Below are 22,352 nucleotides of genomic sequence, written 5' to 3' on the forward strand. Positions count from 1 at the left end.
GAAGGGCAGAGATGCCTAGTTTAGCTTAGTCTGTTTAGTTTAGCAGATCTTGTATTTTATGACTGATTATTACTGGTGTGAAGCCTGTAGGGACGACTGTATTGTAATATTCGACTTAATAAATTAAACTGAATTGGACTGAAATATGTCAAACTGAGCAGCTTTGAGGGAGGAATAAGACTAAAAATAAACCTAACCTTAATAAAAATGTCTGTTTCTTGTGTAAGATGTAAGGAAAACTGGCTCATCTTGAGTCACAGTGAAGTGCTCATCTAACATGCCCCAACATGATCTACACTGGGGTTTTCACGTTCTCATTTCTGTCCCAAGGTGGTGGCTACTGACAAAACAGGTGTCCTACATCATCTGGTGTGTGCGAGAAAGACACATCTGCTGGAGGGGGACACCTGCCAGATGGTTTGAAAGTGAAGCTGTCCCTCATCCGGAACGACGAGTGTTAGAAAACCCGGCTGAGAACGCAGCTTCAAACCGCCCTCGTTATATCGCCATGATGCCACCACAAAGGACGAAGACACACATGCTCGGGAGGGGATGTCCCCGGGTGTCAAATCTTCAGATTTAGGGGGGGGGGGGGGGTGACATTTTTCTCGCCATCTGGAAAAGATGATGGGTATTTCAATGTGAAAAGTGCTCTGAAAAGATAAGGAAAGTCTCGAGTTTCTGGATGCACAGCGTGATGTCACTTTTTTCATCAGCAGCCCACACACATCCTGACAGATTCTTGAACTGAGGTGAAACTCTTGCCTGTTCTTGTCTTCTCAGGATTAGAGCTGAAGACGAGGTAGAACCACTTCCTCCCAGGTGTCAAATAACCCCCCCCCATCCTACAAGCCCTCAGGTGAACCCTCCTGTGAAGAAATGATGGTGTTTGGTTTTCATCCTCAGTGTTCTAACAAAACGGCATCACTTAAGGTAAATGCTTAGCTAAAAAACAAACAAAGCAGTGAGTCTTCTGTATTTATTTTATTTTTTTAATTTCTAATAAATTACGTCTTAAATAAAAGTTCAATCTGAATTGGAAATAAATCAATGTGGTTTACAGAAAGTGAGTCTTTCAGGTCATCATAAACTCGATAGCATCCACGAGCGGTGAGATGTGTCTGAGAAACACTCTGACACATCAGAAACGATGACTAACGCGCCGCCGTCCAAACAATAACAGGAAAAGCAAAACGAAAGCCCCTCAGCCTGAAAGCTGCATGGCGAGAGGCCGGCGCCCGCCGCCTGACACATTTCTGAAAGGGGCCTGGCCCTTTCAAGTGGGGAAGGATGACTGAGAAAACCAAATTTAAAAACAGACCTTAGTTTAATGCTGGAGATGAACCCACACAGCAGCAGCACCCCCTTTTCTATCCCATTCAAGTCACTAGCTTCTCATAAACGGCACAATATGGCCCAACATGCACGCCTTACAGTTTTTTTCTGCAATGGGGAGATGCCATGGCACTGTTCCGCAGCAGGTAAATATGTACACTAATGGGACATGAGGAGTCTTTTCTCTGCTCAGGGTTCAGTCTTGATTCATTCATTCAGGCAGTTTTTGGACTCTCTCCTCCTTTGTCTCCTAGAAGAAAGAAAAAAAAACCTTCTGGGAAGAAGTTGGCACCAAATCCAGTAGTAGTATGAAACGGACAGTCCTTACAGTAGATACAGTCTTGACTGCTTAAGGTCCTGAGTTTTTGCAAAGTAGTCACGTTTGAGAAGATCCCTCATTTTGCCAGAAGAAAAAAAATAAAGAGATGAGGCCGTCTTTGGTCCTACGTGTTGATTCTTCCTCCCCTCAGGACCCCCGTCTTGCCTCCTCCTCCCCTCTCTAAGGGTGTGGGAGGTTCATTCGGTCCTCTATCAAAGTGTTGTCCGGTCCCTGCGCCTCCACACACTGCTTCACAGTCGCTATGACTCCAGACAGACGCCTATCCAGGGCTGCGAGGTGCGGTTCGGCCAGAACCGGGTGGATGGGATCGAAAGCCAGAGCCCGGCGCATCGCTGAACTCAGAGTACCACCTTTCAGAAAGTTCAGCCTGTTCCACGTGGAAACGCGGATCCTGTCAGACGAGCAGAGAAGCAGACAATGGAAGTTTATCTAAAGAACAGGCCTGACAACTATACGGTAAACATTTCCTGACTTACATGCAGCACTGGTAGAGCGGTGCCAGGATGCTCCGTTCATCCAGAGCCGCATTGCCAAAACTAAAGAAAGAAAGAACAAGGTCAGGAGAAGAGGATCCATCAAAGTGCACGGACACAGAAAGCCTCTGCTAGTCGAGCTGTAGCAGTTTCTCCGGATCATTCACACAAAGGCTTTGAGAGCTGCATGTCAAAGCTGCAGTTTCATCCACACAACACTCCGATGCCGAGCGTTTCCGCAGAGCGCCTGGGGAACGGAACGTGTTTTCATTTGCTTTTACTGATGCTGCTTTGCAATGGAGGATGACAAAAGCGAAACTTTAAGAACATCAACATATTTAGAAGTCTTTACATTTCACACACACCTTGCTCCAAAATGACCAGCAGATTCATTTCTTTACAGTCATTGCTCATTTGTTTTATTATAAGGCGCCTTGCTTAAAGGAACGGTCAAAGCATTGGAACCTCTGAACTGCAGCCCAGAAGATGGATGGACGACAGTTTCACTGAACATTTCCGCTGGTGGGTTTTGATTTTAGATATGATCACTTCAAATCCAGGGATCTCGATGAGTCAATGTTGATAAGAAAAAACACAAACTGAAAACATCAAAGGAAACCGTCATTACAAAGCAAATGAAAGACTTCTGCAAATCACGAGCTGTGAGTCTGCTGTTAATGAAACCGAAATTACAATTTCTGAGCAAGTCTCATGTCTGATTTAATGTTTGTGTTTCGGAGAATCAGCATCAGTTCAGAAGACCTTCATCACTCTCCTCCATCCAAAAGTGCAGCTTCGTTCCTGAACCTGCTCATTTTTCAAGTGAGGCTAAAGTATTGGAAGATGTTCCTGACAGAACAGGTGTATGCGTTTCCAGGTGTGTCCCTGCAATAACTCAGTTTCCATCGACTATGAAATCGTGCAACTTGGATTTGCGATAATTAATTTGACTAATGGAAAAACCACAATTTCAAAAAAACTCATTTATCGAACAAAAGATTTTTGCGTTTGGAGGAGGAGGTGGTTTTTGCGGCGTATTGAAAAGGACACATTTCACAAAACTGCGATGGAAACACGTTTTCCAAAGTAAATGAGTCGCATGACTTTCTTTCTTTCATTTCTTACTCTTTTTTGGTAGGAACTGGCCGCCTTGGGCACCGCACAGTGGGCGCCACAGGAGGTCCCGCAGCTTCCCACAGCTCATGGATAGTAGAGCCGGTCAAGTCGAATTGTTGGCTCCTCTGTAAAATCACCAACCACCATTTCCCAAAAGGGCTTCATCTGTAGCCCCTCCCACGTAAAAGGAGCTTACCGCTGGGCGGGTTTGTGTTTATTCGCATTTATGATTTTATAGAAACGGTGTAATTCTGTTTTTTCGACATTTCTAGAGTTTTAAACTTTCACAGTAAGTGATAGTTTAAGCTACAATTACAACTAAATGCCTGATTTAAGTTTTGCCTTTTCATACTGCATATATAGTTGAGCAAAATCCATTGTTAATCCTTCATTTACCAACTAGAATGTCCTAAAGAAGAACCTGGTGCATGACAAACGGACACAAGGACAACAAACCAATATAGGAGTCAAACATGGTGCTCCAGAGCACCAACCTGCGAGGTTTCCCAGCAATATTCCTGCCCCCACACACCGAACAACAACGGAAGTGTGGTAGAGGAGCAGCCAAGATGGGGAAGATCATCGATGATTTGCACCCACACAGGAACTGGTTTGTAATCCAGAGATTACAGTTCACCGATGGAGCCACAACCAGCATTGACTCACTGAACGCAGAGGACGCATTTCCCTGTCAAGGTAGAAGGAAGAAACAGGCCTCACTGACCCCCAACTCCTGGATTTGGGGGGGTTCGATGTAGTTACAATTGATTGTATACCAGACCTGGACTGAGTGACCCCTCCCCTTGGCTCCAAAAAGTCTCACAAACTTCCATTAAGAAATAAACAGCCGTTACTCAGTCATAATGTTGGTCAGAATAACTATTCTTGCTCCTTCCTTAAACATTTTCTTGATAATTCTAATGTTTTTCAAGATATTATAAGCTATTCAAGTTAAAAACTATCCAATCAGAAGCCTCAATAAAAGTGTGTGGAACCTGCTGACCTCCACGTTTGAAAAGTTTGACAGATTTCAGACCAATTGCTGCTTATTGACGTCACCTGGCTCCAACATGGCGGCGTCCAAATCACAAAGGAATAGTGACTGGTGTGGCGTTACCGCCCCCAAGTGACAAACACACCCCCTGAACACTGCTCGCAAACCCAGCGAGCGTGCAGGAGCGCAGTGAGCGTGGATTGCAACTGTGCAGTTGTAAAATGTGGGGTCGCTCGGGTAGCCTTGCGCAGTTGTAAGGTTCGCTCACTCAGTTCCTGGATGCTTAGTTATCTTTGCGCTCCTTCAATTAATAGCAGCCATGAAACACCATAGACTGCACTGACTTCATGCGGTTGGAGCCAAAAGCCTTTTTCCATGGGTTGCGTCACATTCACTTGGTCCAGCTCTAATTCACAGTCAGTGGTGGTTACAGAAAACACAAGGTGAGTGCGAGCTTCCCTCCAGGAGGTTTTCCTTTGATAGACGGCGGTTCCTTCACCTCTTTGCATTGTCCAGCAGGATCAGCATGCTGGCTCCTCCATCGTCCTGGAAGCTCTCGTAGTGATGACGGTCGGCGTTCCCGATGAGATAATCAAAGACAGCCGTGTCGATGACGTCCAGCAGCCTGGGCCCCGCGTCGTACGGCGGCATTTTCTTGACGGCGTCACAGTAACTTTCATCGTACTCCCATCTGTAAGCCAACACAAAACAAGTTTTAAACAGTCACATGAAATGGAATGCCTGCGCACTGGGGGGGGGGGTTGTTAATACTGTCAAAAATAAAGCACCAAAGGACGTTTGCTGTTCAGTTTTTCTTTAAAGTTGACACATCATTTTTACTGAGTCATACGAGCAAATTGTCATGAAGACAGCAAGTTTTACCAGAGGATGCTGGGAAATTTCGCTGATCATTGCTATCCATCTACTTAACAGTGAGCATGAGCTGAATTTTCATCTTTCATCCAAACAACCTTTAATGTTGAAACAAAATCAGCAGCTACAGGAAAACAGGAAAGATCAAAGATTTTTTTTAAATCCATTTTCCAAACCAAAATTGCAACAGTTTCCATTTTCAGGATAATTTTTTTTCCCAGAAAAAAATGTAACAACAATGTACAAAATCATCTTGTTTTTGATTATTATCCATCTGAATAAATGATCTTAAATTGAGAATGATATTTAAAATCCAACTTCCATCATCTTTTGATCTATTCTAAAAGTGGTCTTTTTATTCGGATCGTTTTTAGCCAAAATAAAAACCTGTCGTTTTCTGGGACATGGTTTCTGCAGGAGTTCATTAAAAATTCACCTCTGAGCTGTGGGTGGGACTGTTGGCGCTCAACAACCCCGCCCCCAATTCCCGTCATCCACCTGTTCACACAAGTTCCCGCTAGCTTACAGCCGACAAATGTGAAATCAAGCTCCAGCAGCTGCGCGCCAGCACAAACCTGGCCAGTTTCCCCTCTCTGTACGTGCGCCCCCATGGGTGTCTGTGTTTCTGCAGAGGCCAGACGTCGGGCAGCCAAAGTGTCACGGAGCCCTCCATCACCTCTCCGTCTGCGCAGGCGGGCTCCGTCTCCCGGCAGTAGTAACACTTCCCATAGAAACATGTGTTATTGCCTGAAGACAAGAACCACAATGCTGCTGTAAGGACATTCTAGTTCATGCAAACCACAGAATGTAGAAACATTTTCTAACCTCAGTGATGATTAATATCAGGGTAGAATGGGGAACTTTTTTTTTTTGTTAATGACCACAACACTTTTTTAATGTTGGGGACTGACACTTGCATTGGTGCTGCCTTCATAGATATATTTACTTCTAGTCTAATACTTTCAAATATTTGATAAAAGCTCCTCTTATTTTCATCAGCCCATTGCTGAGAGTAAATAATGACAATGGCTTAAAGAATGCTAAAATGATGACAATAGGCGTTATTTTATGTTTTGGAAGAGACAACTTTCATTATCCAACTTTAAAAAAATTCTCACGTCTTAGAATGGTACTTACACAGTAATACAGAATGTAAATACAGAAATGTGATACAGAAAGTAAAAGCTTGTCTTATAAAGATCATCTTTTGTAGACCAGATCTCATTTCCAAATGTCAAGAATAAAAAAAAAAACAATAATAATAACAATAAACTGTTTGTTGGAAGCTCTTCAGACAGTGGAGTTACTCCAAAAATATGAAGGTTCAAACGTTCATCTGATAAAGAAACCATTTTTGGGACATAGAGTTGTTTAAATTGTGCGGTTTGGGGAAGATCTCACAGCAAACTACAGTCTCAGCAAAGTTTAAAGTCTTGAGGTCAGAACATCTGATAATCTCAGTCCTGGATTCTGATCGAGTGTTTGGAAGCTCAGATCTTTTTCAAGTACGTGTCCCACAAATGCTGGGCTGCTGGTTCAGGGGAGGTGGTGGGGGGTGTCATCAGGTTCATCATCACTCTGGGAGCTAATTTCATGACTACACTCGAACATGTCATTTAATTTCAATTTTATTTATCTAGCCCAAATTCACAACAACAGTCGTCTCAGTGGGCTTCTTAAGTCTTGTAAGGTAAACATACAATCAAAAAGGATCATAGATGCATAGAATTCAATAGGATAATACTTAAACTTTAACTAAACCAACTAAACTAAACTGACATCCCTGCCCTTAGACCCCCCATTCGCAGTAAGGAAAAGCTCCTAAAAAAAAACGGAATCTGGAAAAAAACCTCAGGGGTGCCCACATGAAGGAGGGATCCTCCCCCAGGATGGACAGGCGATTTACCAGAACTCAGAGAAGAATTAACTTATCCAACTCTACAACTACATATTTAAAGTCCAGCAAATGATCTTCATCCCAAAACACACGGCGCCCGTATGTGGGGGGACTCCCACGGGTGCACATGACTAAGGCTTACCCAATCAGCTCCTTCAATGCCACCATCAGTAGGAGGAGTAGAATGGAAAAGTTCAGATCCAGCCGAAGATAGTTAAAAAAAATGCACCAATCTGACATGTTTGCAGTTGTTCAACTTCACTTGACTGCATTGAAAGTTAAAGGTCATTTACAATATCGCTGGGTAGCTCGGTTGGTAAGGTAGAAGGCTACCACGCAGGAATCCAGGGTTTAATTCCCAGAGGGGAATAAACAATGGTACTGGGGGCAATTACCATATCAATGGCGAGTAATTCACATCACCCAGTGACCGTTAACGCTACTGCCTCCCGGGCGCGGCTCGTCTGCAGCTCACCGCTCCCCCAGGGGATGGGTCAAATGCACACCTAGGTGTGTGTACCACTTTTTTCTTCTTTATTTAAAGGTTATTCTGTCCTCACATGATAATAAAGATAATACACTCCATTTTCTTTATTTTTTTAAATAAAGAAATATACCTTTTGATGTCTATCAAAAAAATTTTTTATCTTAAAATGTTCTATTTGCCAGGAATGTTTTCATTTTTGACTTTTCAACATTCATTCTGAATATTTGTAAAATGTTTAAACTCTGCAGTTTTTAATGGTTTTTCTGAATTGGTAAAATGATTAGAATGTTTCCAATCCTCCCCCCCCTGGGTAATGTATTCCCTCAGATAAAATCCACCAACAGCCACAGAGAAATGTTCAAAGGTTCAGTCTCTATGACGGACAAGCTGATCTTTATGTGGTAAATTAGCGGAGTTCCCCTTTAATGAATGTGGTAGAAGAGGAAGGGATACCGTGTGAAAGGGTCCGCCACCTGCAGTCATTTGTTTACCTCGACATACTTGCTATGACAGAGAGACGAGCTCAGGGAAGCTAATGATCACCTCAGAGGGTTTTAATGATGCTTTATGAACTCATCTTTAGCTGAATGGGGATGAAGGTGTGTCAAACCAAACACCCTTTAGTTTCCTCAGATAAAAAAGGAAGAAAGGTTGCTTTAAAAAGAAGTAATTAAGAGGAAATTGGGGTCCTCTTGTTAAGGACAAAGAGAGCATTTCCTTTTCAGAAGTTTATTTTAGTGAGTGAAGATGAAGAGGTGGGCAGATACTCACCCTGTGTGAGAAACGTGCTTAGCAGCTGGTCAGTGGCCACAGGTTTGATCTCTGTTCGCAGGTTGACGTGTCGCCCTACAACCAGAGGCGCTCTCCTGAATCCCAGGATCCTGGGGAGGAGCAGAGAGGCCCGTCGACATCAGCTGCGTGTCGACGTCGAGTTAAGTTTAAGGAGGAGTCATGGGACCCACCTGTCCAGGTGAAAAGCGACCACTTCCGCGTTGTGTCGATCATAACCTGCATATGGTTCACCTTCCACTATGTGGTCTCGGTTGTACCTGAAGAAAACAGGAAAAAAAAACATTTTGGGGCATCAAATCCCTGTTTGTCATATTTATTTCTTTATTTTAAAGTCCCACCTTTTGGGTTTGAAGACTACTTTCTGTCCTCCATCCAGGACCAACAAGGCTTTCAGCTGCGTGCCCTTATAGCCCACGTCTGCACGCTCTATTCTCGCCGTGCTCATGGCGGTGAGCACAGCAGCCAGCTCGGGGGTCTCCTCCGGGTACACCTCCCTGGGCCCCACCCACTGGCTGGCAATCTCCCATGGAGACTGAAGGGTGTGGGTGAGGCGAGCACCACGAGGAAGAGAGAGGCTGGCTTCCATCTGTTCAGTGACAACAATGTTTACTTAAATCCGTCACTGTATACAGAATCGCATCCTTGTAGCGCTGCTGCACTTGCACGATGCTGACCTTACGAAATGCTCGGACATCCCGCCGGCTGGCTGCAGATCCTTCACCACCATCCAGCAGGAAGATCTTGGCCAGGCCCAGCAGGAGCAGCACAGCACACAGCACCACCATGCGCTGTTTGAGCTTCATCTCCACACTGACCGGCCCCTATCCCCTCCTCGTCCGTGTGTGTGTCCGTCCCCCGCAGCCAAGCCCCTTCACCCCTGCTGCATCGCAATGCACGACCTCCAACAACCCCACCGGCCCTTTAATGTGTGACCCCCTGAAGGTGTACAGTGTTCAGCAATCAGGGTAAACACAGCGCCACCTGCAGGGTTACAAAACGACAAAAGGAGATAAAGCCTGGAGTCGTTTGGTAGAACACAGGACAGTCAATTGGATGTTTGGGGAAAGATGATTGATTGACCTGATGGGTTTGGACGTCGGCCAAAGGCAGAGGGTGACCTAGCAGCAGATGACATGTATCATGGCCAACAAACCCCAATGTATCTACAGAAGGAGGGAAAACTGGTTTACACACTTTTTTTCCCTTTATATTAATAGAAAAAGGCAGAAATAGAAGCTAGTGGAGCTTTGCAGACCTAGAAATAATCCAACCATGTTGGACGATTTCTACAAAAGGTTTTCACTTTACATGCATTAAAAAATGAAAAATGTCAAGTTTGAAAATATACACAGAATATTTTTCTGAAAGTCTTCAAAAATATTGAAAAAGTTTTGGTTACAGATTATCTTTTGAGATTATTTTAGTCAGAAACTCTTACATAGGTGGAGGTTTTTTCTTTTGAACCACGAACGCCGACATTATCCAAGCCACGAGAGGCCTGCACCTTGTTTTACAGCCAGAAGGACAGGAACTGATTATGCACCAATTTAAAAATAAAATCCAAAAAGAAAGAGATTTAACATTTTTTTAAAAAGTGCATTCTGCATTATTGCCTTTGTGTTACATTAAAATAAATGTAACAACTTACTCATTTAAAGTGATTATGCAAAAAGACAAAATAAAAAAGAAATCTGTAAAGAAAGTGCATTGAGATCCAGAAACACTGACTTTTTTTTAGAAACCTGCACAAAAAAGCCACTTCCTGTGCTGTCAAACACTTCCAAACAAAGCAGAACACTAGTATTTAAATGCAACATTGCACAATGTATGAAACCTTAACATTTCATACAAGAAGTATGATTTTCAAAAATGTTGATTTTGGATCTGGAAAATGTGCAAATTCTGCATAACAACCAGTCCTAAAGGTAATCTGGGCTTCATGTAAGCATCTTGGAGGATTATTTACTCATCAGTTTAGTCTGAAACAGATGAAATATATTAAATGTGACCAACTTTTTTTTTTTTTTTTTTTTACCATTTACTCAGGATTAAAGACGCAAACTCGAACTAAACAAAAAAAGTGAGGGGAAAACAAAAAAACATTTATTTCTATATTCGAGGTGTTCCCTCATAAAAACTCCGGGTTTTAGCTGTAAGTTTCCGGTCTTTAAACCGGTCGTTTTCCCCGGAAACCCCCACAGTTTTAAAGTGTTCCTGACCTCACGGTGCCTCACTGAGCGCTATCGATCTGATCTGATCTGATCTGATCTGTCCGGTCATCATAGATAAGCGGAAACGCCGCAATAGAATAAACCAGTGTTTATGTCGAAAACTAGTCAGAACCGGCGTTAAAATATTTATTAGCAACCGATAAAACTAGTAAAATCAATGAGAGGACAGACTTTATCAAACAGTTACCGGACGAGATTAGATAACATGAGATAATTAAGCCAAATGGGGCCAAACATGTAAAGCTAAAACATCACAAATACGGCTAATTCGTTCCGACCCGGATTTAGCCACGCAGGCAGCCCGTGACAATCAGTCTTTCATACACTGATTGACGGGAGGGGGGGAAAAAACCCGGACTGGCCTGCTTTGACCGCAACCAAAAAATAAAAAAAATGAAAGCACTGGAAACCTTTAAATGCCACAGGTAAACATACGTAATTTCTCCTATCGGCACTCTAAGTCTTAAGCTAACTGCTTAGCTGTACACCTTACTCTATTAGCTGGAACAGCGCGCTAGCTGCACACTCACTGGTCTGTGTGGGTGCCCACCCGGATGGCTTACCTTTTCAGCCATTCGTTTCTGGCCACACGTCAACGTAGACTAGTTTTCAGTAAAGTCATGCATTACGAAACTGAAAGAGGAACGGATGCTAAGTCACACTGTCATTTTCAGTCCACTCGGTGGACCCCTTTCCTTTCCTCCGCCCTTTCGCTTGAACAGCTACCGTACCCAGGTGCATCTCCGCCTCCGCTCCAGCAGGGGGCAGTGTTTCACTGCCATGAAAACACCCCATGAGAGGTTCTCGCTTCGTGACTTCAACTTGGATCCAAGTTGATGTTTTTGAGAAATTTATTTTTCTTTTTAGCCTAATTCCATATGCATAAATGCAAATATACCTAGATATAAACCTTGATTACCTCTTTTCATTTGTGAAATTAAAAAAACACAGCAAACCTCTAAAAAATGCAAAGAACTTGGAATGTATTTGAAAAATATAATTTAAATAAGTGATAATACACTGAATATGCTCTGAAATCTTAATTTTATTTATAATCTACTGTACTATTTTACCCACCCCCTTCCCTGTTCATTCTCCTTATGTTGTGTAGGGATATGAAACTTTAACTTGGTTTTCCTGCACAGATATTATACAGTATTTATTTTTCCCCCCATTTGTCAGTGTTGTCAATGTTCTCTAATGTTTCTCTTTCTGTAAATCAGATGGAGAAATCATCAAAACATCTTATCTTTGAAAAATATCCACAAACAGAATGTTTAGGAAAATAAAATGACATCATCTAAACATTTATCTTTAATGACTACATTTTCCATTCCAAAGAACCTTTATAATATCACTAATCATAATTTTGGCAAAAATATAATATACATAACAGAACAAGGTTAGTAAAAGTCTCCCCCTTGTTAAATAATTTTAGCGAAGCAGATTTAAAAATATAACATTTTTTAAAGTATTTACATTTATTACTTTTTTTTTTAAACCCAAGGTACTATTATTATAGAGTTTTACATAATACAAAACACAATCCTGATGCATTAGACTTCCAAAATACAAATGACTAAAACAAGTGTTTGTAATATTGTAAAGCTTAAGTAAACAAAATTAGTAAGTTTTACGTTTAAGCATTTTTTTAAATTAACTTTAGTGTTTCAAGTCTGGTTGATTTTTCTGGTATCAGTCTTTGTCAAACTGTTTTATTCTCTGATTTGTTTTAGTAAAATGTCTGTTAGACTGGATGTACTGTACTTCAATTTTGTGCTGCTCATTAGAAATATTTTGAACTTCCTGTCCCCTTTTTATGAGAGCATGTTTTCCTGAATCCATGTTCTAGATTTTAAACAATTTATTCAGAAACTACAACTGAATTCAGAATTTGACACTATTTTTGGATATTTGTGTCCATTTTCATCAAGTAAACATATTATAATAATAGTAAAGCTATTAGGCCAATAAACCAACATCACACACACAACCTTCTGACACACAGAATGCAGAAATGTGGAGTAAAAAAAAAAAAGAGAAGGGCAGAGTGTTTATTGGTTCAGACTTCACACTTGCCAGCACATCACTCACAAGTGAGGTCACAGCGCCGGCCGCAGTCATGACACAGAGAAGCAGACGCACACAAAGCCAGGTGGAGGTCATTTGTACCCCTCAACGTCTCTGACTCAAAGACGATTGTGGAAAACACCCAACTGGTGCACACAGGCGCCACGCCTCCTCTGGTCGAACCCTCCGTGTGAGCTGAAAAAGTGTTTTGGCGTGAACATCAAGAACACGGAAAGTGATTTCCACCAAACAGTAGAAGTGAGGCAAACAGAGCATTTGTGGAGCACTGTCATTTAAAGGAGAAATCTAGTAAAGCTGAGAAATATAAAGCATGGAATCGACTTTCTTCATAAAACGATAAATAAAGATTGCCCTTGAAATGCTCACCCTCATTTTAAAGAAAAACAAAAAAGATTACAAAATCAAATTGAAAGGGCAAAAAGGTTGGCTGTAATTTGGCTACAAAAAAAACCACACATTTTTGAGTATATGATGTACAGAAGCTAATCAATGAGAGAAACTCATAATACACAAGAACACAAGTTTGCACAAACGCCGGTAGCTTCAATGTTGCTCTGCTTCGATCAAGTACTGAAAGCTGGGAAGTCCAGGTCAGTTTCATCCCATCGCCGTTTGTTTTAATGAGAACAACCCCCCAAAAAAAAGCTGATCCCTGCCAGCTGCATCATCTCTGCAGATTCTTTGAGATGAAGCTACCAGCATTTGTGGTTCAACACAGGTGAACAGTTGATAAAACAGCCATCTTGAACTTTATTGTCCGCTCACACCTTTGATTCAGAACCATCAGCGCCCTCCTTTACCATCCCACAGGGAACGCAGTCCAAAGCGCTTCCCCTCCTTTGTCACAGCAGTTCTGAATCTACCTCCGTCTGCACACGTCCCTGCTCCACACCCCACTGTGGAGGTCGTAGATTGACCCAAAAGCATCTCAACTATGATTGGGTAGCTGATGGAGCCCACTGCACAGCAGTGAGAGCAGCAGCCTTGAAGAATTGTCAGATTGGATTTAAGTTACGCTGCTTCAAAATAAAAATAGTTTTAAAAAAAAGTTGCGTGCTCAGGCTCCCAAATGCACACTCACATTACACAGGCTTGTCTTTGGCTTCCACATTTATCCCTCCACAGGTTCATCTACCATTTCCATTGGTTACCAGATAACAGCTCTCCAGATTTAGACTTCATCTCAATCAATAGCAACAGACCTAAACACACATATGTGGAAACGGTACAGTATACTGAAGTGGGGATGGTTTTAATACATGGTTGTGATGTCAAAACCGATGTGCTCTAGATAGAAATCAGTGCCCTTCTCGCATAAACACAACCATCATCCCCCAGCGCCTCCGGCGAGTTGAACTCCGCCTGATTCCACACTACACAACCCCGACTAATACAGTACATGCGGAGCAGTGCAAGGTTTAGACAAAAGATTATGTAAACATACAAAGTAAACAGCTTTTCAAAAAAAGTGGATTCATATTAGGTTTTGGATTTTTCTGGGTGCAAAAAGCACCTCATCATTGTCCTCAACAGCTTATTGCTCCTGTTCTCACCCGAACAAACAGCTACTGTCTTTCTCTGGCTCACTGATACAGCTTAGATGCACAAAAACCTAGATTTTCCATTTAAACATACTAGAATCTACACTCCATCCCAGCTAAGCTTTTTAAATTCATACCTTTTGGTCAGCTTGAATTAAAAACAAAACTATCATGCTATGGTTGGATGGCACCAATCCTTACTAAGGTGCCACTTCCATGTCGGTTTTTCTAGGCTGGGTCGTGGTTCATAGCAGAAAGAGCAACTCTCCTGCAGAACCCAACAAAAAAGGTCATAAAAATGCTAAAATAAAGGTTGCAAAAGAAAACACAATGTAACATTTCAAACATAACAGACCAACCTACATTTCTGTGCAATCATTTTCTAAATAGTAATACTGTGAAGACCACCTCACCCCGCTAAAACACCACAAAGAAGAAGAAAAAAAGAGCAATTAAACAGACTGAAGCTCCCTGTGTCTCCTCCAGACCAGGGAATCCAAGGAGGAGCAACAAAGATGACAAGAGATCATAAAAATGATGCTTTCTGAGTTCCTTTTGCTCTCTCTATCGTGGACCTTTTCACAGTTTCATGTTGTAGTGTATTATGTGAGTCCTGTAAATCCAGCACTTCTATGAGCTGGCGTCGCCCGGAAAGCAAAGAAATGCAGGAAAAGGAGTCTGTCAAACGGTGAACACAGCTTAGGTTCTGATCGTACCACATGACACCCCCCCCCCCCCCCCCCCCCCATCTGTCCCCCTATGCAGTTATACAAACACACACATTCAGACGGGACATTATTATTGTGGTTACTGAAAAAAAAACTAGTTTGGTAAAGTTTAGCGGGAAAAGCTGAGAAGATTGCGGAAACGAGAGCCCTGTTCCGGCTGGAACTGAGAGCGACTGAGAGCCCTTTAGGATTTCAACGATGCAGTAAAAAGAGTCTCTGTGCGCCCACCCAAGTGACCGAGGGGGGGCAAATAATTATACTAAGCACTTCAGAAAGTGTTCTCAGACTTTTTGATGTCCAAGTGGGTAGGTCCAAGGGTGGTGCGTATAAAGAGATGGACATATCAATTCTTAAAATGAGAAAAGAGTATGACAAAGACTGTCTGCACCAGTGAGGAGAAAGGAGAAAAGGAAGAGTCAAGGAGCATCCCTAAACCTCAAGGAATGATCCATGAGGGTACAAGACGAAGCCGAGGCGCTGGACTAAAGAAGGAGCAAATAGACGAGGAGAGCAGTGGTGCAGGTCCTTGTTCAGTAGTCAACGCATCCAAAACAGTCTCTTATAATCCACACACATCAACACACAAGGGACTCTGGTTAAGGCAGTGGTGGCAGGTGAGGCTGCAGCGAGACGGAGGCTAGAAACGCTGAGTCAGCTGACGTGGCTCGTGGCAGTGTAAGCTCCCACTACTGAGTCGGTGCTCTTCCTCGTCCCTTTCTTCTTTGCTCATGTGTGCTGCTGAGTGTCACTCAAATGACATCAGATTAGCTGGTGCCTGAAGAACGACGAAAAGAAAAGAAAAAAAGACTTTCATTTGTGAAAATAAACAAAGAAATAGGAAGCCGTGTGTGTTTGTGTGACTTCATACCTGCTGTCTGTTGCTCTGACAGGCAGCACTCAGATGCTTGAACCAAAGCATCGCATTCGTTCTGTTCCCTGCCTGGTACTTGTAGGTGTTGCCTAGGTAACAGAGACAAACAGTGTGAAATGACAGGTCTCTTGTTTGTACCTGCAGACTGAAAACTGTATGAAAGATGGCAGATGTCCAGGTCAACTTTAGACACTGGAGAATTAGAAACAAAGACAGTAAGGGATGTGCTAATGTTTGCAGATATTCATCCATATTTAGAACCCGCTGAATCTTTCAGGGTCACAAGGCTGCTGGCAAAGGAGGAGTACGCCCACAACAGGTCTGTTGCACAACCTCACACTCGCATGTAAACCTAGGGACAATTTAGGGTCCCTTTTGGACTGTGGGAGGAAGCTGGAGTTCCTGGAAAGACTCGGAACACGCAAACTGACTCCCCAGCTGGGATTTGAACCAGGGCTGTGAATCAACCATTACACCATCGTGCAGCCCTTGCAGATATCATCAGTAAGCAAAGATGGTATATAAAACTGTGCTGGAAATTCAAAAGCATCCAGTGAGATCCAGCTGAACAATAAGGACAGTGACCTTGTGTATTATAAAAAAGCTTTTGTTATGAATGAAGTGAAGGCGTCTCACCGTGCTCAGAGTCGGTCAGCAGAAAGACGTCGGGATGTTCCGGGTCATCAGCCATCATGGTCATGAGGCCGACCACACTCACGCTTTTGCTGGATGTGGACTTGAACTGGGAACAATGCCAATTGTCGCAATGTGACACACTTCCATCCATACATAAAAACTAATTACCAAAATACCAATGAAACTAACATTTGATCCAACAAAATTCAGCTAAAATTCAAACCTTTCTCCTAATCATCCCTCTGACATTAAATGTTTGTTTCCCTTTCGGCTTTTCCCATCAGGGGTCGCCACAGCGAACGAGTCGCACGGTAAACTTGGCAATGTTTTACGCCAGATGCCCTTCCTGACGCAACCCTCTCAAAGCAACCGGGCTTGGGACCAGCACAGAAGTAGAGAAGGGAACAGGGAGCAGCCCAGAGTCGAACCCTGGTTTCACGGACGGAAGGCACCGCAAACCAGCACGAGCTAAACCGGCTCCCTATCCCTCTGACATTAAATCTAAAAAATTAAAAAAATCTAGTTAAAAAAATTAGTAAAGATGGTGTAAAAGTCTGTTTTTATATCCTGAAAATATCCAGTTTATGGAGACGTCAGGAAGTCCTTAAACGAATAATAAAATTTAGTGTCGTCTACCGAGCTGGGCTATAAAGACTTTTTTTTTCCCCCCTTTTGACTTGAGAGTCATAGCTAGCATTAGTCCACAGAAAACCAGGACTTTAGCTTACATTTGTTAACAGTACAATAATCTGTTTTTACACCTTCCTTTATGCAATGATTTCCACAGCAGAAATCTATGAATGCAGCTCCTCCTGAGGGCTCAAACATAACACGTCTGATATAAAGTCTGGTCCTGCATAGATTCTTTCAGGTCCTTTATTCTTAGCACTTTAGATGTCAGTCATAGTTTGGTGAATTTCAAACTATCTTTCCTTCTCAGACAGACTGATGCTCACCCTAAACACAATCACATCAATGGCCTGCTGCTTAACCTGTTCTGTGGTTGCCACATGTTCTTTTAGGTCCTTCAGGTGCTATATTATCCCTCATAAAATGCTTAAGTGCCTTTCCCCACTATTTATTTGTTCTGCTTATTCCACTGCTAATAAATCCTGGTTTATGAGGTCTGCAGTTTGTTGCATTCTGCTTTATTTGCACATTTCAAACTGTGTTATCTTTTTCAGGAGTGGGTTCACACTGTGTGCAGCTTTGGATTGGGTCACTGCTCTCATAGTTTGGCAAATGCCGCCTTTTCGCACAACAAATCACAGTCTCTCATTTATTTCCTACATCATGTGAAAACAGCATTCTTTCCTTGGTTTTACGACAAAAATCTCTGTAGGAAAATGTGCATCTTGCTGCTTTCATTTCCTTTTCTCTAATCACACAGCAAACAAACCCCATAAGCTGTTTTTCTCCGAGCTCACGGCGTAATTAGGCCTTTTTAAGGGTGAGTAACTAATGGATCTCATGTGTCGTCTGTCTCCTAGCAAAGTGAAGGATGTTTTGAAATATTTGCTCTCGCCGCCAATCAACAACCGCCGCTCACGCGAAGACTAAACTTGTGCCACCTTTGACACGCCATAAACTGGACTTACATGCTTCCTCTCGGTGGCCTTGAGGGATTTGGCGGGATAGTAGTAGAGCTGGGCTCCACAAAGAGCGACCCAATATTTAGTCCACGCTGCCACCTGGACGAACAAACAAAAAAACAAAAAAACCTGGTCAGAACTTAGGGAGAAGAACTTATTCAGTTTATGTTTTTTTTTTTCAAGTCAAATGACTAAGAAGTATGAAACTTTTACCACAAATGGATAAAAAAAAAGCGAGGAATGGAAAGTATTTAAGAGCAGGGGGACTAAATGAGGCCAATAATTAATATTGCTGGAGCAGAAAAACCAGCCAGACAGGAGAAACAATATGGAAGCTTATAAATCATCAACACCACTGATGACAGTTTCACTGTCTTTTTTTCTTTTTTAACAGTAAATGAAAATCTCCAGGTCTCATTCCATCCCAAACAGAGAAAGAAAATCCTGTTCATTTAAAAATGTCCTCAGAGAAACAAAAGCCAGCAGACAGAAGAAGAGGTGTTCTGCAGGTTACGGACTCTCCACGGCCCAATCTGTGCAGCTTTTATGGCGTCTGTGCACCTGCACTATGTAATAACATGGCAGGACACATGGAAGTGTGCACGGTGGTGAAGGTTTATAACTCTGTTAAAGTAACTGTCTTCTCACAGTCGGTTTCTTGCCCTCTTTGAGCACAGTTTTCCGCCTCAGCACCCCTTGCACTGTGACTGCTCCCGGGTACAAGTGGACTGCGAGGTCCTCGGACTCCGCAGAGCTGCAACACAACAAGAAAACAGGCATCACTAAACGCGTCTTCATACACAAACGAAAATGGATCACAAATACGGCACAGATAGATGCAATCTGCACAATTTCTTTTAACCCTCCTTCAGTCAGATTTGTCTTTTTCTTTTTGAATTATTTTCTGAATGTGTTGACAGAGAAAGTTTACAGCCATAAATCTAAACACTGCTGTCTGCAGAAATAAAAGCAGATATGGGCGTACTACTATGCAGATTGCCTCTGTCTGGTAAAGATGAGTATGAAATTCACTGAAGTCTGACAGATAAGGGAGAAGGCATCCATAACCAGGAGGAAAGCAAAACCTTTAATGAAGACGAAAACTGGCTTTAATGGTTTAAATGTGTTTATCTGCAGTAGTAGAAAAAGGAACGACAGTTCCAGTACAGTGTGGAAATGTGCCTTTCACTCCAAGCTGCTGTGAAATATCGCCAGTGGAAATCCTGGTCGAGTCTCATCGCAGTCTGGAAAGATGAGCACCAGAGCACAAAGTGCCTTTAATGAAACGCCATTAAAGTTGACTAGAGTTTTAGTTCTCATCAGTCAGTCTGCAGTCTGTCCCACTTCAACATCATGGAAACTACCTAAACTTTACCCTGCAACACATGAGTCACACTGAGACATGCAAGAAAGTTCAGGAAACAAAACAACAAGTCACCGACACTGAGAAAATCATGTCTTCCCTTCACCTTATTTGTGCTTTCACCAACATTTATTTCAAATCAACGGTTACCCGGCAACAAACACATGAAGCCCCGGCACAAAGCCACCTTCGACAGCAAGTGAGTGAAGAAAAGTGAGGCCAAAAGAGAGAATCTGGGTCAAATACAGGTGGTTCCTGTCAGGATGGGTGTACCTGCTGGGCCTTAGGACTCCTCTGTATGGGATGCGGGCCATGCGGGTCACTGGGCCCAGAGAGTGATAGAAGCGGGTCCTGTTCAGAATAGGATGATAGGATAGAACAGGATAGGGGGCATGGGAAACGGTTATGGTCTGTTGTGCTTCTGTTTTTTTTCTCTTATGAGTTAGGGGTAGATGAGGAGAAGGTATGTGGTTTGAGGGATTATTAACAGTGGTGGCATAATCTAAGAGTTTAAGGAAACCGGGCTTGGAGACAGGTGAGACAGAAGAGTCTCAGGCTGGCAGACTCTACAGCAGAAGGGTTTTATGTCAGATTAGATGAGCAGGGCTCTTTGTATCTGCTCACACGGGGGGACTACTTCTTGAAGGGTTTAAATGAAAGCATGTGACACATTTCAGGCTGCTGGAGAAGCTGAAACATCTTTATAACTTTTCTGCAGGCTGAAAGAGGCAGCAGTGGACGGATGAGGCGTGACAGGTTTGGCTGCGAGGCGGGAAGCAATGCTGAGCAGGGCGCGGATGAGTTTTCATGGTAGACAGCTTAGCGCCGGCTTTAAATGCCGGATGATTACATTTGTGACAGAGATGTTTCTTCATTTGTGCTTTTTTTTTGCATGTGGATGTCACAAAAAATTTGGAAAATACCTTTCAAAAGCTGGCCAAGACATCTCCTCGCTGAGTTCAGAGCCCTCGCTGCTCCCTGAACATAAAGAATAATCATGAGGAGGAAGTCTGAAGGTCCAAACAGAGCTTCATGTGTGGACAAAAACAGGCTTTACACTTGCCAAGTGAGATCCCACTGGACAGAGTCGAGCTCTCTGCCTGTCCTCTGGTGGGGCTGTGGCTCTCTAAGACACTGTCGTCCAACAAGTGGCGGGAACCGGCATTTGGGAAAGTTGCACTCTTGAACTCAACTGTATTCATTTTGTGGATAAAGCTGAAGAGGAGAAGGAAGCTGACATTTTTCATTTTTCAACATGTAGAAAACCTATTGTGCTAAAAAAAGAACAGACTTGTAGCCCAGGCTGTGGCACTTCCTGTGTCCATAGGGCAGCAGGTTCCTGGGAGATGGTGGGGTGGCAGGAACTTTGGTTCCATCAGCCGTTGCTGAGCTCTTGCGGCTGCAGAGAGGAGATGCAGATGCTTCCTGGCCTGCAAAGAGAAATGGGGTGTGACCACAAATGCAGGAAACCAGAAGAAAATGGAAAGGAGTTTTTCCAAACCCACCAACTAGATCTTCTTTGGAAGAATTGGCTCTGGGTGTGCTGGTCCCTGGCTCAATCTTCTGTGATAATCTGGAAATATAGTCCTCTATGAAACAACTTAATAAAAAAAACCAAAAAAACCTGCCATCTTTTAACAGGAAACATTTCACTCTAAGCTAATAGAATGGTTGGAATGAGAGAAGAATCCAGTCATCGCTCGACTTCTTACTTATAATTGTCATCCTCCACAAATTTCTGCAGCTCCTCAATGTAGGTGACTGAGTTCAGATACTTCTGTATGTGAGGCAACACCGGCACATCTGAGACACAGGACAAACAAAAAAGTGTCAAGTGTCTTTAAATCATGCTTTTGTGTAACCATCAAGACATTTTAACAAGAAAATTGTTATGCAGAGATCTCAGTGTCAGTGGCAAAGCGGCAGCCTGTGTGTTGCCTGGTAACAATGGCGCCTTAATTTCAGGTGTACCATGTGGAGAAAATGGATTGCTCCTCTTTTAAATCACAGTATGTCGCAGGTCTTTAAAAACAAGAGGCTGCTTTCTAACGTCAAATAGAACAGTCAGAAATGATCAGAAAAATGTTTATATATATAAACATAACGGGAATATAATCCAAACTGCAAAAAAATCTGCATTTCTATGTTATAAGAAAGTGTAAATTCAATTAGAGGAATGTTGAGATATTAGGCTTTTACTTTCGCCTGTTAACCCCGGTTGGGAGATGGGCCGCATACAAGACCTCTGCAGGCAGACTGGTCTTGGGCGAGTTCTTCCAGCTGTCCCCACGTTTTTCCCGTGCTATTGACCCCCTGCTTCCAGCTCTCGGCGCCACGTGTTCCTAGGTCTCCCCCCTTTTTTTTTTTTTTTCCTTTCTTTTTCCTCGGGGATTCCTGCCTTGTCGTGCTGGATGCAGGTTTTCTCAGGAGGTGCCCAATCCATCGCCATCGTCTTTTGGAGACTTTGTCTTCATACTGGTTGCTGCTCCGTCCTCTCCCGTAACTCTTGGTTAGTAAAGATGATCAAATGATCGAACTCTGTTCTCGCTATGTTCCTTTATGTGAGGATGGATGCATTCAGATTACACCACAGACTGTTGACCTCTTGCAGAAACTTCATCTGAGGCATTCTTCTCCTGCTTTTAGCTCTGCTGTAACCGGGGGATGGGGGTGGGGATGTGGTGCAGTTTGAGTCTCACCGTAATTACAGGACCTCTGCAGGTCCGAGATGATTCTGAGAATGTTGTTCATCAGATTGGACCTCTGTTCGTTTTCCAGGATGCTGCCCGTGGAAGGGTATGCCGAGTCTATGTATGTCAGATCAGACAGGTACATCCCTGAAACGAGGCAGCAGAGAGGGAAGCATTAGGTCATGTACTCTTAGCTTCTACACATCTCCTTCAGTAAGCTGAGGGCCCCTGTTAAACCATCCATCAGACTGAAGGGCTTCTGTAACCCACACTTGGGAACACAAGGATTTCCCTGACAGAAC

The 22,352-nt window shown here is 43.0% G+C and overlaps 2 protein-coding genes across 11 annotated transcripts in view; both read right to left on the minus strand.

Moving 5' to 3' along the window:
• Positions 1-965: 965 nt before the first annotated feature.
• fam20b (FAM20B, glycosaminoglycan xylosylkinase) lies at positions 966-11,289 on the minus strand. Of its 2 annotated transcripts, XR_908696.3 has the most exons (11): positions 11,102-11,289; positions 9,388-9,470; positions 8,982-9,288; positions 8,646-8,893; positions 8,478-8,564; positions 8,287-8,396; positions 5,707-5,878; positions 4,758-4,949; positions 2,152-2,211; positions 1,664-2,066; positions 966-1,585 (listed from the first exon to the last, which is right to left on the minus strand). XR_908696.3 is itself a non-coding variant. In XM_004068176.4 (10 exons), the coding sequence occupies exons 3-10, from the start codon at positions 9,108-9,110 to the stop codon at positions 1,835-1,837; spliced, it is 1,230 nt and encodes a 409-aa protein (XP_004068224.1). In that variant the 5' UTR covers positions 9,111-9,288; positions 9,388-9,470; positions 11,102-11,289; the 3' UTR covers positions 966-1,834. The 2 variants fall into 2 exon arrangements, 1 of the variants encoding a protein (XP_004068224.1); XM_004068176.4 differs by having other exon boundaries at positions 966-2,066.
• A 1,269-nt stretch (positions 11,290-12,558) lies between these two features.
• Positions 12,559-22,352, minus strand: part of ralgps2 (Ral GEF with PH domain and SH3 binding motif 2) — a 62,375-nt gene continuing 52,581 nt past the window's right edge. For 6 of the 9 annotated variants that reach the window (XM_011474354.3, XM_011474357.3, XM_020702605.2 and 3 more), the window contains 12 exons: positions 22,060-22,197; positions 21,073-21,163; positions 20,866-20,933; positions 20,652-20,790; positions 20,418-20,575; positions 20,284-20,338; positions 19,634-19,711; positions 18,646-18,751; positions 18,004-18,096; positions 16,406-16,511; positions 15,767-15,858; positions 12,559-15,673 (listed from right to left, as the gene is read on the minus strand). In XM_011474354.3, coding sequence (XP_011472656.1) covers positions 15,644-15,673; positions 15,767-15,858; positions 16,406-16,511; positions 18,004-18,096; positions 18,646-18,751; positions 19,634-19,711; positions 20,284-20,338; positions 20,418-20,575; positions 20,652-20,790; positions 20,866-20,933; positions 21,073-21,163; positions 22,060-22,197 — 1,154 coding nt within the window. In that variant the 3' untranslated portion in view covers positions 12,559-15,643. The remainder of the gene's footprint in view (positions 15,674-15,766; positions 15,859-16,405; positions 16,512-18,003; positions 18,097-18,645; positions 18,752-19,633; positions 19,712-20,283; positions 20,339-20,417; positions 20,576-20,651; positions 20,791-20,865; positions 20,934-21,072; positions 21,164-22,059; positions 22,198-22,352) is intronic. The other 3 variants (XM_011474358.3, XM_020702608.2, XM_011474361.3) reach the window with 3 other exon arrangements.

This window comes from Oryzias latipes, chromosome 4 (assembly GCF_002234675.1).
Source record: "Oryzias latipes chromosome 4, ASM223467v1".
Lineage (NCBI taxonomy): Eukaryota > Metazoa > Chordata > Actinopteri > Beloniformes > Adrianichthyidae > Oryzias > Oryzias latipes.

Excerpts from the sequence above, each read along its gene's own strand:
- fam20b (XM_004068176.4), bottom strand. The coding sequence starts at position 9,110 with ATGAAGCTCAAACAGCGCATGGTGGTGCTGTGTGCTGTGCTGCTCCTG. Across the intron at positions 8,894-8,981 it reads ATGTCCGAGCATTTCGTAAG|ATGGAAGCCAGCCTCTCTCT; the intron begins GTCAGCATCGTG and ends GTCACTGAACAG. Across the intron at positions 8,397-8,477 it reads GTCGCTTTTCACCTGGACAG|GATCCTGGGATTCAGGAGAG; the intron begins GTGGGTCCCATG and ends GCTCCTCCCCAG.